At 46.5% G+C, this 15,457-nt stretch overlaps 1 protein-coding gene across 2 annotated transcripts in view; it reads right to left on the reverse strand.

The window, feature by feature from the left end:
• Positions 1 to 15,457, reverse strand: part of NF1 (neurofibromin 1) — a 310,275-nt gene that overhangs the window by 147,085 nt on the left and 147,733 nt on the right. For both annotated transcript variants that reach the window (XM_056865591.1, XM_056865590.1), the window contains 4 exons: positions 14,211 to 14,308; positions 12,906 to 13,052; positions 11,895 to 12,041; positions 9,913 to 10,023 (listed from right to left, as the gene is read on the reverse strand). In XM_056865591.1, the coding sequence (XP_056721569.1) occupies positions 9,913 to 10,023; positions 11,895 to 12,041; positions 12,906 to 13,052; positions 14,211 to 14,308 (503 nt within the window). The remainder of the gene's footprint in view (positions 1 to 9,912; positions 10,024 to 11,894; positions 12,042 to 12,905; positions 13,053 to 14,210; positions 14,309 to 15,457) is intronic.

The following is a 15,457-nucleotide window of genomic DNA, read 5'->3' on the forward strand; positions in this document are numbered from 1 at the left end:
GAGCCCCCGAAAGCCCGAACGGCATTACTAAATACTCAAACATTCCAAAACAACTAGAAAAGGCAGTCTTAGGTTCGTCCCCTTCTTTTATGCGGATGCGGTGATAGGCCTCCACCAAATCCAATTTGGTGAAGATCCGGCCCTCCTTCAATTGCGCGAGAAGGTCTGGAATGAGAGGGAGGGGGTAAGCGTTAGACTGAGTGACAGCATTCAGTCTGCGAAAATCAATACACAGTCTCAAGTCTCCCGTCTTTTTCTTGACAAAGAAGGCGGGGGCCGAGTAAGGCGCCTTAGACGGGTGGATAAAACCCCGTGCCAGGTTGGTGTCCAAATACTCCCGCAGTACCGCCTTCTCATTTGGACTCATGGGGTAGACTTTCCCTTTGGATAATTTACCATCCCCCACAATTTCAATAGCGCAGTCAGTCTCTCGGTGGGGGGGCAGTTCGTCGCATTCCCGCACATCAAACACATCAGCGAATTGGGAGTACTCGCTGGGCAGCTGGGGCAGGGGAGTCTCAAGCACGGGGGCCCCCACCAAGGTGGCTGCTGGAGCGCAAAGCACCCGGTCTTTATCGTGCAATTCGCAAGGGTCACTAGGGAAGGTGAGCGTCCGCTTCACCCAGTCTATGGAGGGATTGTGACCCTGCAGCCAATTCATCCCCAATACTACCGGGGCGACTATGGGAGCAATGGTAAAGTAAAGCCGTTCCCAATGTTCCCCCACGGCCATGACTACCGCGGCTGTGCGGTGAGTCCCTTCTTAAAGTCACTGCCATCCATCTGAGAGAAGCGGAGGGGGTCTGGGAGACGCTTACGTTTGACTCGCAATTTTTTTGCAGCTTCTTCGCTTATTAGGGTGCGAGCACAGCCCGAGTCAACTAGGGCTGGAAATTCTAGTACTGGACCCCCTTTGGGTAGTGAAAGGTGGACCCTAATGTAAACATTGTCCTCCTGAGCGCTTACCATCAATGGAGCTCCTTGCACAACTTTCGGAGCGGTCTGCTGAGGAGCCCCCTTTACAGCAGACCGGCGGCGTTTTTTGCCGGCAACTCCCAGTCCTCCTCTTCGCTGGAGGAAGTAGATGTGGTATTTGTAATCCGCGACTCCGAAGAGTCAAAGGTTTCGTTTGTAATCCGTGGTCCCGATGGACCAGTCGAGCCTGGCGGTTCGGCTTGGGCGCGCGCGTGTAGAGCGGGGGGTGCGCTCCGTCGGCTGGTTGCGCCGCTTTGGCGGCGGGGTTGCCCCTCGGCCGGGGCCTTCTCCGTGTCGGTCGTTGACGGGCGAGGCGGTCCCGGGCGTCCTGAACGGGAAGGGCATTGATAGGCAAAGTGTCCTTTTCCCCCGCAAACGAGGCAGACCCCGCTCTCAAAGCGTTTGCGGCGTTCGGCCATGGAAGGACCTCCTCCCCCGAGGGGGCGAGAGTCCTTCGGGTCGCCGGGTCTGTCTCCACGGGGTTTAGCGTCTCGCCCGGTGCGTTGCCTGGAAAGGGTCAGCAGCTGCTTTCGGTTCTCGATGTCGGCAGCATGACGGACCCATCCTTCTACATCGGGAGGGTTACCTTGCATGAAGGCCCAGTGTTGCAACTCCGGGTTTAGTCCCTCCCGGAAACACTGTACTCGGGTAGCTTCACTCCAGTCCAAAATTCTACTAGAAAGCGACTGAAATTCGCTTGCATACTGCGCAACCGATTTAGTCCCTTGACGCAGTTGCAACAAGGAAGCTTTTGCCCGCTCCCCCAAATTCGGGTCCTCAAAACGGTTTCTGAGGGCGATCATGAAGTCATCGAGGCTTCGTAAGACCGGGGAACGGAGCTCATACTGCAGTACCATCCAGGCGGCCGCTTCACCCTGGAGGAGAGACGCCACATACTGCACTTGGGACTCCTCTGAGGTAAAGGTTCGGGCTTGCTCGAGCATAAAAATGTCCACTTGTACCATAAAAAAGGTCAGTTGGTCCCCCGACCCATCATACGTGATTTTCAGATCCCGGCGGGCCGGTGGAGCGGGCCGGATGGGTGGCGCGGCTGGCGCTCCATCCGGCGGATCCCCGGCGGGGGTTTGTACCTTCAGTTCGTCCATGGCGTGGGCCATCTCAAGCATCACAGCTTGCATAGTGTCCATCCGATCGAGCAACCCCTGGCGCTCCTCCTGCCAGGGTTGCCGTTCCTCACCCATCTGGTGGAGTAACAGGGCCTCCTTCTGAGCGAGGTCCTCCTCGAACCCCATACCGGGGACCGCTGTCCGCCGTGTCCGTACTTCGTTTCGGGAGAGCGACCATCCTCGGGGGGAATCCAGCCAGGAATTAAAGGTGGTAGTTTTGGGTCTCGTACCCAACCCCGACCCCGAGTCAGGTCCGCTAGGTACCTTCCCAGGCGACTTGCCATCCGAGGGGTTGGGGTCGGGCTGTTTAGGTACCACGTTGTCCTGTGGGTCTTCCTTCGGTTCAGTTTTATCCCCTTCGTCTGGCATAGCTGTCCAGAGACGGTACAGGAGCAGTACGAAGAGACAAGGACTTGCAACTTAATGTGAGAGTTCCCAACTAAGCTGTGCAAACTTCATAAAATCACTTGCTCAGACATTGATGCAGAAACAAGGAGTTTATTGAAGGCTTCAGACAGTACAGGTCAAACACGAGTTAAAGTTGCAAGTGAGCAAGACTCCAAAGCTACAGAATTATATCCCCTATCGGGCATCAAAGTTCACACCTATGTTATGCGAAGCTACAAGATAGATGGCTACAATACAGACATCAATCGGCCCCAGAGGGCTTGTTAAGGCTATCTGGCCTCCAAGGCCGAATCTGGCAAGAGGGAGTGAATACAAAGCGCAGCAGGGGAGACATCTGTAGAGCCAGGACCTGACAGATATGGCGCCTGAACCCAGGAAATGCCAAACGGTGTGAACTGCTTTTACGAGTTCAAAGGGAGGGGGAGAGCTGGGATCAGTAGACAAGACATGCAGACCCTCACAACTTCCCTTAGGGGCTCACTTGGTACCTAAGCTGCTCTCTTTTAGGCAGCAGGCCAAAACAGTTGTTTACCTGGCTTTTAATTAAGGGGCGGATCTTTTATAATTGTTTTTATAGCCTGTTTTTATGAGACTAGTTTTAAGTGGCTAAATGTTTTATGCTCCAGCTAGATATTTTAATGCAGGTGTTTAAACAGTTTTAATTTTTAATCTATTATATGCTGTTTTATAGCTTTTGTCATAGTTTATTTGTAAGCCGCTTTAAGCAGGTTCTCTGGAGGTGGCACAGAAATTTTTCTAAATAAGTAAAATAAACATTTCCCTCTTCCCATTAAACCAGCCGCATCACAATTCTAAATATTTTAGGTATTGTGCTTCATGTCACCCACCAGTTTCCAAGATGATTAGCCTTTCATAAATGGATTTCCTGAACGTATTAAAAGTTGCCCTGCCATCTCGTATTAAGTTAAAACACAATTGCAGACATGCTCAGGGCCTCCAAATCTCTCTTACTAAGTGCTTCCACCTCAGATTTTGAGATCCTTGCCCCACCTTTTTTTTTTTAGGGTGTGGAACTTGAATAGGATTCAAGAAAGAAAATATTGATTTTCTTCCTGTCTTACTTCCTTGATGGGACGCTGGGGGGAAATTGTTTCATGTTTGCATTAGTTGCCCTGGAAAAAAGCAACATGAAAACATCTGCCAGCCACAGGAGCCAATCACTGTTGAAGTCTGTGATCACGTGATCATCCTGAAATTCTATTTAAATGGCAAGGATGGGTTGGTGTACTAAAAGACAGCACCCAGTGCGACTTCCCAGTGGCTCCTGCATTTTCATTGCACTGTCAGAATTTGAAGCTGCAAACAGGTATGGAATGACAAATGATAAAATTAATTGAATACATATGAAAATGGAAAATAATAGACCAGAAAAATGAGGTATAAATCTAAGAACATATATTCTGAGCTTGGAAAAAAGACTGGGACAAATGTTCTAAAATAATTCTTTATTTTATTTGGAACAGTAGGACAATATAAGGGTGATTGGGAATGTAACTCAAGCTTTAATAACCTGTAAGCCAGGATCACAGATTCACATGATGTTTAACATAGAAACAAATACGGTAGTTTTTGCAGAGATTTATATGCATGAGCTTGAAAATGTTCCTGGTCCTCATGGTAAAATGGAAAAACTGGGGCAACATCCTACTTATCATTGAGTTAAGCTGAGAATTGACTGCAACCTCATGTTTTTTTAAACTCATTAGTGGGCAATGTAGATGAATTCTGATGCACCTGTCCTGAGAATATGACCTTCTGGAATTACTCCGAAACCACTGAGCATTAAATCTGAAATCAACCCTGTGAAGTTGTAGGGGCTTTTCATACTTATGGGACCTTCTCAGATCTTTTAATGGCTCTAGTCTCTATTCTTTCTGCAAATCCATTAGCCCCCTGACCCCCAACCTGAGAATACTGAACTTCTGCAAACACACAAATTGATGTCTGCAGAGGCTAGTCAGGTAAACCATGCAAGCTGGCACCTTTTTGTAAGCTCTTACTACTGGAATAAACAGTCACATCGCCCACAGAATCTGGAAATTTGTAAAATAAAATTCAAAGCCTGTTACTATACGTTTGGCTTCAGAACAACATAGTAACCTGCATTTCAAAATATTAAAATTTTGATATGCTTTTTGTTCATTTAGTGTGTGCAACAGAGACATGAGTCCTGTTTTCATGATCTCTCTACATCACCAAGATTCAGAAACCTTCACTTTATTACTACTACTAATGTACATAGCACTTTCAGTGTTCCAAGCATTTCACATATATCCTTCCAACACTCCGTGTATCTTGTTTTATCTGGCCAAGGGCCGCAAATAAACTATCTATCTTTCTATCTATCCTTCCAACACCCCTCTAGGGTAGGTCAATATTATTTCCCACATATTACAGGTGGAAAAGTGGGAGCAGAGAGTGCACTGCATGCCTAAAGACACCTAGGGAGCAATCCTAAGCAGGTCTACCCACAAGTCCCATGTTAATCAAAGGGGCTCACTCCTAGGAAAGGGCCTTAGGATAGCAGCCCTAATAAGTTTGTGGCTGAGATGAGATGGGAACTGGCAACCTCCCAGATCACAGCACATTTTTTCAGCTGTTACACTACAGCTTATAGAAGTGAGGTAACTATGGTCCAACACAGAAAATCTTTGGGATAAAGTAGGTCACAACAAAGCTATGTTTCTTTCCCAAGCTCATCTGATACCAACAGCAATAAACTTGAGAAGGTGCACAAGGTGCTTTAGGTTTTTGCGTTTGCAGTCAAGTCACAGCTGACTTATAGCAACCCCGTAGGGTTTTCAAGGCAAGAGACGTTGGGAGGTGGTTTGCCATTGCCTGCCTCTACGTCACCCCATCCCCCCTGGTATTCCTTGGAGCTCTCCCATCCAAATACTTGCCAGGGTCAACCCTGCTTGGCTTCTGAGATCTGACATGATCAGGCTAGCCTGGGCCACCCAAGTCAGGTTTAGGTTATTAGTTTTTTAAAATTAGGGGTCTCAAAAAGCTTGAATAGAGCTTGCAACCTTAAGCTCAGCTTCTGGAGTCTAAGCCCTGCCGAACTCAAAGAGACTTCCTTCAGGGGAAATGTAGCAAATTTAAGAACAGCCCTGCTTGATCAGACCACAAGCCCACCTGGTACAGCATCCCGCGTCCATTCTTGCCAACCAGGAGTCCTGGAAAGCCCGCAAGCAGCCCTTCCTTGCTGCAACCGGCACTCAGGCAGCCCACCCCTGAGCTCGGAGGCCAGCGGCTGCCAACAGGAATCCACAGGATGTCAAAGATGCCACAGGCTTTAAAAGGGGACCACAGAAATGAACAGGGAATTTCTGTGGTCTCCTACCAATTCACAAACTTGCCTCATCTCCTTTTAAAGCCGTCAGAACTCAGTTGCCATAAGATAGTTATGCTCTGTGTGAAGAAGCACTGCATTTGTCTACCCTGAATCTACCGCCCATTGAATTCGCTGGCCACTCCCAAAGCTCTAAGACTCTGGGAGTGTGCGTCCTCTCTTTCCATTTACTCTAGGGCAAGTCACAATGAAATCAAGTTCTCTTAAAAGATGGCATCTACTAACTATATTCACTGTTCACAAATACAGAATGAAGAAACTGTTCCACAGGCTTTGGCCTATCCTGATGGCTGCCATTTTGTATGGACCTCATGTGGCTTTTTCAAACTCTTCCAGCACCCCCTCAGCCACTGCTGCTTCCCCCTCAAACACCACCTCACATGGCAATGTTCCTGTGGCAGCAATCCCACCCCTCTTCAGTTTTGTATCTTTGTATCTGTACTATGTCTGTGAATATCACTTCTAAAAAACCAAACGAATGTATCCTTTGATCACTCAAATTCCTGAATGAGCTTTCACAAAGTTGATATGTTTTGCTAATCTGTGTGCATTTTCTTAGCAAATCCTCAGATAAGAGTGCACTGCTTCGATTTGTATTTTCTTTTGTGCCATTAAAATTTCTCAAGTGTCTATCAGGACAGCTGAATGTTTTTGTTATTCTGGATATATATGGAAACTCAACTTTCATTTTGCAATGTAATAAGTGCCAAACCAACTGCCATGCTAAAAAGGGGCAGCTTGTAATACTCAGGATATGTATGGAAAGTCAACTTTTGTTTTGCAATGTAATACATGACAACGTTAAAAAGGATTATCTGTAACCCTCTGAAAGGCGGTAAAGGAAAAGTCTGTATTAAATAGGTCTATGAAGTAAAATAAAAATAATGAAGCTGTCGTCAGAAATGCAAGATATGTATGAAAAAAATTGGGCTACTCAACAGAAGACAACCTAAAGCCAACAAGGGACTCAGATATTAACACACAAATCCCTGAAAGCGATGGAGGGAGAGCCTAAGAAGCAGTGTTAATGTGCCTCAGTTTAAAATGAAATTTGCTTTATTTTTCTTAATAAAGACTGTAATTATAGCATCTGTTTCTTTCACTAGGATTATATGAAGAAGCACCTATCTGACCTGCACTCATATTTTCAGTACAGCCCTCTTAAGCCGGAGGCCTCAACACACTCACCCATTCATCCCTGGCAAGCCGTTCTTGGCAAGAGCCATCAGCCTACCCGAGCCTGAAAGAACCCCGGCGGGGTGTGTGTGTGTGTCTTGCGATCTTGCCTCGGAGAGGCTTGGGAAGCAACAGGTCACCTTGCTGCTTTCCAGAGTCAGCACAAGGTTTGGGAGACAGAAGAAAGAGCGCTACACCCAGCCACCTTCTCACCACTCCTAGGCACAAGCCTCCCCCGCCCCACCTCCTCAAATGTCCAGCCGGCCATCCCAACCGCATCTTGCCTCCACCCAATGGAGGGGCAGAACTAGTGGCAAGCACCAATTCTGGCCAGAAATCAGCAGAGCTCTGTTGGTAGGTGACAGACGACATCTATTAACCACAAGTTGCTGAAGGCCTGCCCTGCCCCCAGCCGATGCCATCCTGCCAGGTGTCCACCACTCTGTGGATATTGGGCAGGGCTGATCTTTGGAAGTGTGGTCAGCTAGACCGAAAGTTACAGCAAATGCATCACCTGGGTTCAAACAGCCTTTTAAAAAACGTGGCTCAACCATCTGGACTACCTGTCACTCCCTTCTGCAGAAGATTCCAGAGCCTGACCTCTCTAACACATTTTTATGTAACATCAGGTCAAATCACATCTCCCCACAACAACTGTTCACTTAGTGAACCTCTGACCTTTCTCATCAACTGTTTCTGTACAGCAACTAAATAGGTTTCAGTTCCTTACATAGATAATTACCCTTGAAAGGCTTCTGACTGAATTTACCTCAAATCTCTATCTCAACTCCTCCCTTCCACCACTTCTTTAATTCTCAAAATGACTTCTCTTCAAACTAGCTGGCCAAATGAGCTCTGACTCATGAAAACTCATATTGAAAGGTGCCCCTGGAGCTCTGTTTTATTTCATTTGCTGACAGTCCTGTCTCCTGGGAACTTGTGACCTGCCCCTGTTCATTTCATCCCTCCTGAGCCTTCACCATTCTCTTCTTTTCGATTCCTAAAATTACAGCACCTGAGCAAAGGCCATGTGCGAAAAGGATCTTGGGGTCTTAGTAGACCAAACACTGAAACATGAGGCAGCAGTGTGATGCGGTAGCTAAAAAGGCAAATGCGATCTTGGGCTGCATCAACAAAAGTATAGTGTCCAGATCACGTGGAATGATGGTATTGCTTTACTCTGCTCTGGTTAGACCTCACCTAGAGTACTGTGTTCAGTTTGGAGCACCACAATTTATGAAAGATGTAGACAAGCTGGAACGTGTCCAGAGGAGGGTGACGAAGATGGTGAGGAGTCTGGAGACCGTCCTATGAGGAAAGGCTGAAGGAGCTGGGTATGAGCTTTCGTGCGCCACAGCTCACTTCTTCAGATACAGCTAGACTCTGAAGAAGTGAGCTGTGGCTCACGAAAGCTCATACCCTGCCAGAAAATATTTTTGTGGAGCTGGGTATGTTTAGCCTGAAGAGAAGACTAAGAGGGGATATGATAACCATGTTCAAGTACTTGAAGGGCTGTCATATGGAAAATGATGTCGAGTTATTTTCTGTTGCCCCAGAAGGTTGGACCAGAAACAACGGGTTGAAATTAAATCAAGAGTTTCTGTCTAGACATTAGGAAGAATTTTCTAACAGAGCAGTTCCTCAGTGGAACAGGCTTCCTTGGGAGGTGGTAAGCTCTCCTTCCCTGGAGGTTTTTAAAAAGAGGTTAGATGGCCATCTGTCAGCAATGCTGATTCTATGATGAGAGGGAAGGCATCTTGGCCATCTTCTGGGCATGTAGTAGGGGTTACTAGGGGTGTGTGTGGGGGGGAGGTGGTTGTGAATTTCCTGCATTGTGCAGGGGGTTGGACTAGATGACCCTGGTGGTCCCTTCCAACTCTATGATTCTATGCAGCCGAGCTGGATGGGGAGGGAGCAAAAGGTCTCTGCACAGAGCTGCTGAGTCAAGAGCAATGCGCAGGCTTGAGACTCAGAAGAAAGGGATCCCTACCACAGCCATCAGTTGGCAGCCTGGCTCAGTTTCACAGGCAGTCTGAGTTCCTGCCTTCATAATACGTCTGGCAACATCTCAACATGCTGAAAGCAATGGGTGATCAACAGAACCATGTCCCAAGCCTATCATCATAAGTTGATTTAAAATGAACATGAAATGCCGTCCTAAAATAGGGTATGTGGACTCGAAGGGACAGAGAATAAGCAGAAAAGGCTCCAAGATCAATGTGGATCCCAGGGAAAGATGGAATCTATGGAAAGCATTAAATGCACATGTTGATGTTATGAAGCTTTGTACTACACTACATCAAGGTAACAACTTACAATCTTCCTGGAAAAGTTGAAACACAAATGTGGCATAATATATTTATTCAGCCCATAAATCTCTCCCTAATCAAATCTTGTCACAGCTTTGCCATCTTTCCAGCCCCACAATGCATGGCACCGCTACAAAAAACAAACAAACCCTGCAGCAATCAATTTGATCTGTTTCTCTCTTGATGTATGTGCATGCCTCACCATAAAACACACTCTTCTGGGCACACAGAAGGGTGCATGTGTGGAGCCTGTGCCAACCCACACAAGGCCTAGGCACACGGAGCACTTGCATATGCAAAGGAGCAGCTGCTTTATGGCAAAAGCTGTCCTACAAAAACTCTTTTAAAGCCTAGGTTTGCATCAGAAATACACAAAAACATTCTGCACACATTACACAAATTGCTAACATTTATGGAATACAAAGCAAACAATTGACATCAGTGGCACATACATCCGAGAAAACCAAATGTATTTGCCTTGTATGTCTATTTCATTACTTTTAACAGTTAATGTTACTGAGTATGGGAAAATAATTTGTCTTACCGCCTAGCAATGTAGTAGAATACAGGATTCCCAGCTTTGGATGTCCCAGCCTGGTAGAAAATATTTAGAGTTTTCAGTGCCTTGAACTCTTCTTTTTCATGTACCTGGTGCCTGATGATGCAAGCATAAGCATGATAAAGTTGACATGATATAATACTTACACCTTCCACAGGATTTCAGGCAATTATAAGCCTCTGTGTGAGAAATGCATACATGAATTAGGACCTTTTCCCCATCTTTGGCGGGCTTGTCCATATATTAAAACTCTTGGGTTACAAAAGCTCAAAGGCATAAGTAGAAGACCATTCCAAAGTGGCTGGTCCCTAAGCTAACCCCAAGCTACACAATGGCACCCACAAACATACCTCTGGGGTGGGAAGACTCCTCAGGTATGCAAAAAACAAAGAAAAAGGTTGTATCCAGGGCCAGCCTGACCACTAGGCAAACCTAGGTCATCACCTAGGACGCAAATTTTGACAAGTGCAAAAAAAGCAAGAGGGTCCTCCTGTATTGGCTTGGAGGAAAGCTTGGTGCTAACTGGCATTTAGGATCTCCATATCAGTTGACTCTGCTTTTCTCTAGCTGCCACGATGGAACATACAGGGCTTCTGAAGGGTTTGTCTATTTTTATATTGTTTATTTTGAATGCCCAGTAAGTAAGAGGTTCATTCTAGACTTCTCACTTTTCTCTATTAAATGGGGGGGGGGGTCAGTTTGCATCAGGTGCCAACCTTTTGCTGGCTCTGCTTAACCAAAAGAACAAGAGGAGAAGTCCTGAACAGCCTGAAAAAAGCAGAATATGCTGCAAGAGGAAGAGAATGGGAGAGCAAATGAGCATCATTTAAAGTGGGGGCAGGGAATCAGGTCACTCAAGCCCATGAGGGCTTACAAAAGCCCTTCAAATTGTTCCTCCAACTCTACAATTTCTAACAGGCCATCATAACGCATGTTAAATATGCATTATGGTGGCCTGTTAAAAATCGCAGAGTTGGAGGAACAATTTGAATACATATACAGGATCAATGGAAACTGCAGCTGGAATTCTTTATGCCAAATACGGGAGAGAAGAAAGTGCTCCTACAACTGAGAAATGAGAGACAAGGAATATGCCTGCAGGCTGAATTAATTGAATCTATAAGGACAATAGTAGGACTCTGCTTAATGAAAACTGGAAACGGTTTACTGAGTATCAGGGTAATAAGGGACAGGCACCAGCTAATGCTCAGCACATCTTTAATCTACTGTCACCCATTCTCTTCTGTTGCATATTTTAAGCAGTGTGTGCACAAGCCTTTTGAAACCACTGAAGTGGAGAAAAAAGCAAGATAAAGTTCAGGTCTGTCTGGTTAAATTTTCTTTTAAAAGCAGAAACTCACTGCCATCTGTTCAGGCTTCCCCAAAATACTTCCACCACTTGTAGAAACATGAACACAAATCTGCTTATGATCTGGCTCGAGCATTTTGCTGGAATCAAGGCATGTGGGAGAAGGGGTAGGAGAAGAGAGCCACAAACATCAGCCTACTGCAAGGGATGAATGCTCAAACCTATTATTATTACAGTTCCCAAGGGGTAGCCTCTTTAGTCTTTTGTGGCAAAGACAACAAGAGACACTTAACAACATTTACGGATACATTTCAGTAACAGTGAAAGCAGAAAGAGCAATAAATCCTGAAAATAGTCTGTAGCTGCAGTGTAAAAAGTAAGAAAGCGGGGGAAGGGGGACACCAAAACAGAGGTTCAGGGTGAAGAGCTCAGAATTAGCCATGTCGGGGGGGGGACGGGACCTGGTGCCCAAGCCACAGACCAAGTGGATGAGCAGACTTTCAAAGGCAGGACTCTCCACAGAGGAGGCCCTGGTAGCCCCCACCTTCACTGCTCAATGGAGCTTCTGAAGACAACTGCTGCTATCAGGCAGGCTCGTGTGGGAGATGTCTTTCTTGCTCTGAGTGTCATGCTACAGGTGCATTCACAAGCGTATTACCTGGTCATAAACTCTTCAAACTTGGAGCTGGTGAGATTTATACTGGACCATTGTGTGTCTGCCACAGGCTTGTGCTCGGGAGGACCAAGGTACGCAAGCAGAGTCGCCATCTTGTCAAATGGTCGCCTTCCAACGGCTTTGTGGTCCCTATAGGGCAAGCATATTTTAATCAATAAAACCCGACACAATTCCTACTACTTCTCTAATGTAACATTTTGGGTCCACTGAGCTTCTTGCAGATTTTTCTTTTCATTCCAGTAGACTGCCATCGGTAAACAACACTTAAAAATCCTGTCTGCACTGGGCAAGATGAGAAAGAAAGAGAAAGGGAGAGAGAGGGGGAGGAGAAAGAGAGAAGGAGAGGAAGAAAGAGGGATAAAGAGAGAGAAGGGAAGAGAGAGAGAAGAAAAAGAGGGAGAGAGAGAAAGAGAGAGGAGAGAAAGAAAAAGAGAAAAATAACAGGAGAGAGAGGGAGGGAAGGAAAGAGGGACAGGGAAGGGTTGCTGGTTGGGCTCGAGAGGCTGCTGCAGCCCCGAGAAGCCCAGAAAGGGGCTGGGGAGGAGAGCAGGGACTGGCTGGCTCAGGTCGGCAGGCCGGAAAAAAGCCCTTGGCGGGCTGCATTTGGCCAGTGGGCCGCATCTTTGATCCCCCCTTGTCTACAGCATCAACTTCCAGCCCCAGGCTATTGTCCCAATCCCAACACTTAAAACAGCTTAAATGGAAATAGTGATCTTTTAAGTCAGAGCTGCAAATCTAAGTAGTATATGTTCTACTGCAGAACCACCAGTAAAGCAGGTACATATCTGCTTGTAGAAGGAAGCAGTGTGCATGGACTCAACATTCTCCACTGTCTGTACATAAGTACTCTATAAAATAGAGAAGGTGCGTGAATCAGAATGTGCACTCCAAAATAAAGCTCTTATGTAAACTGTTTAAATACTACTAAGTGAAAAGGCAGATCCACAAAATCCTACTGTATTCCACCACCACCCCACAGTCAGTTATTTCTACCTGTTGCTGGAAAGGTATTGGCCGATTTTCTCTTGATTGTTCCAGAGCAGACGGTGTAGAGCAAGTACATTGCCATCGCTGATGAAAGACAGGCTGTGATTGACAGTGTCACTCGCTGGACAATCGGACGCAATATCCAGAAAAAACCTACGCAGAAAGGAAAGCCTTCGGTTCCTGCAGGAGAGGCATCAAAGCATCTCCGTGTGTCATTGGTTTCTTCCCCCTCCCCCCGTGCAGGTGTCCTGGTTGCACCAGGTGAAGGTCCTACAGCACTGCAGCTGGACTAACCCATCCTGGCTGCTCTTTTGAGGCTTACAGGAAAGGCAGGGAGGAGGGAGGCTGAGCATAGAGGCTGACCCCTGCCCCTCCCAGCACAATGCATTCTCCCCGCCCCCCAACAGAGGCAACTCTAGCAAAAGGGCACTAGAATGCACACAATTCTGAAAATGCACATCTGTGGTAGTCCACTGGTGTATTGTCCCATCTCCTGGAGAGAAGAGGTTGGGGTCATACGAACCATGTTCCCACCTCCCTCCTGGCCTTCCGCCCAAATTTCCTTCTTGAAGATCCTGCTCAGTGTCAGATTGATCTGAACCATTTGAGCTGCAGAAGAAGTTTTCCCCAGTCAAAGTCGGGCAGGGTTTTCTACCTCCTTCTGCTTGGATGTATGAAACACCTGGAATATTCTGCTCTGTGGGTGTTTTTCTGCAGTGCGCCCACTCTCTTTCTGTGGCCCACTGTGGATCCTTTAAATAGATAAGCCAGGGGATCTTCCTAGCCACACAGCAAGTGATCTGCACCACAGCCCCTTCTCAGGTGGCCAAGCCTTCTTTTGTGTAAGGGCACAGAATCTGCATGGTCTGAATCCAGATTCCCCCCCCCCCACACACACACACACACTTTCTTTATAATCCTGGAGGTAAGAGAAGCATGCAGAGTGTGGCAGCTGTGGAATCGAGACTTGCCAGCAGCCCGCTTTTGAGGACTGGGGGAGAGGCACCATGACCAAGCCCCTGTTCATCCTAATACTCACGAAAAGCCAGCTGCTGACCACGGACACTGGCACTGTCCTGCACACAGCAAGGGTGACTTACAAACTCTTCAGGCACCCGCTGCAGCCTATTCAGGGTTGTGGTATCCGCCAGGTCCACCCACTGATATATAACGTGGCCAGCCAACTACCCAGCTACCTACAAGAGGAGTCTTAACTTCCACAACCCCAAAATGGTGGACCAGGCATCTCATGGAACACACACTTCAATTGAAGAGGCAAAGCTTTAAACTGTCACTTTCCAATCGGCTTACCTCCGAGCCGCATCAAAGTTACTTTTCACAAAGTCATTGAAAGGCCGCATGTGCTCCTCCTTTGTAAACAAGACATGGTTGGCGATACTTTGCAGCACCTGGATGAGAAGTAAAACCAATAAGGCAGACCGCGTAACAGCAAGGCAAGCAGCACTATGGAATTATCTTGTTCCTCATTAAATTCCAGCCATCACATGTTTGTTTTAATCCCAGACAGCTGAACATTTTAGTAGTGTCAACATTAAGTGATTGTGTGCACCAATTAATTTGGTTTTTCCTCGAAGCACCCCACACCAGCACAACTGGCAAAAGGAAACAGCCAACCAGGACTCCAGCGCTGGCCGAGGCAGAAGCACCATCCCAGGGGACTTGGTGCTCACAAACTCTTGTATGTTAACAGGATTGCCACCCATGCCAAGAAGCTGCCCTGGTTCTTCTGACTCACAGGAATGCTGTTTCATTCAAATCTCTGTTGTACTTAAAAGATTCAGAAAAATATTTGTAAGAAGAGCAATACAGCAGTGGCTTGGGAATTTGAATTAAAAGGGAAGGAGGGGGCTCCCTGTTTTTTTATTTAGCAGCGCTCCCAAAGCAATTTACAATAAAAATCTAACAGTAACAGAGTTTAAACATTTCCAGAAATTTTGAAGCCACCGGAAAAAAGCATTTCCCCCCAGGAAAAAGCGACTGGGGGGAAATTGAAATAAATGCAATAGTTACTTTCCTAACAACCTTTCGCTGATTCAGCAACATAAAGTACATCATTTATAAGTTAGCATATGAAATTGTACTGGCATACTTGTGGAATTTAAAAAAACAAGTGTGTCTGTTTTCTATAAGAAAACATTGCAAATATTCTCAGGACTTCAGAAAAAGCTGGAAACTGTACCCCTATGCTACCATAACACATGCATCTTCAATTTCTGCCATCCGCCAGGCAGGAAAAGATACCTGTTCTGTAGTAAACAAAAAAGGATATTATTTGGCCACGAACACTCTCAGTCATAATAGTTAGGCCTACCAGCAAGTTTTGATATTAAATTTTATAACACTGGACTTGTTAATAACGAATTATTATTAAGCACATCTGTGATTAACAAGCGGTTAACCTGCAGCAGAAGCTGCGAGGCCAAAGAGCTGACCCTCTGAGCTCCGAGAGACAGAAAGCGTTCTGAGCTTGGTCACTAGACTGAGAAGAAGCTGTGAAGGACTCTAAGCTTGTGAACCTGTGTGACAGGAAGCTGTGG

The sequence above is a fragment of the Euleptes europaea genome, chromosome 19 (assembly GCF_029931775.1).
Source record: "Euleptes europaea isolate rEulEur1 chromosome 19, rEulEur1.hap1, whole genome shotgun sequence".
In the NCBI taxonomy this organism is placed as follows: domain Eukaryota; kingdom Metazoa; phylum Chordata; class Lepidosauria; order Squamata; family Sphaerodactylidae; genus Euleptes; species Euleptes europaea.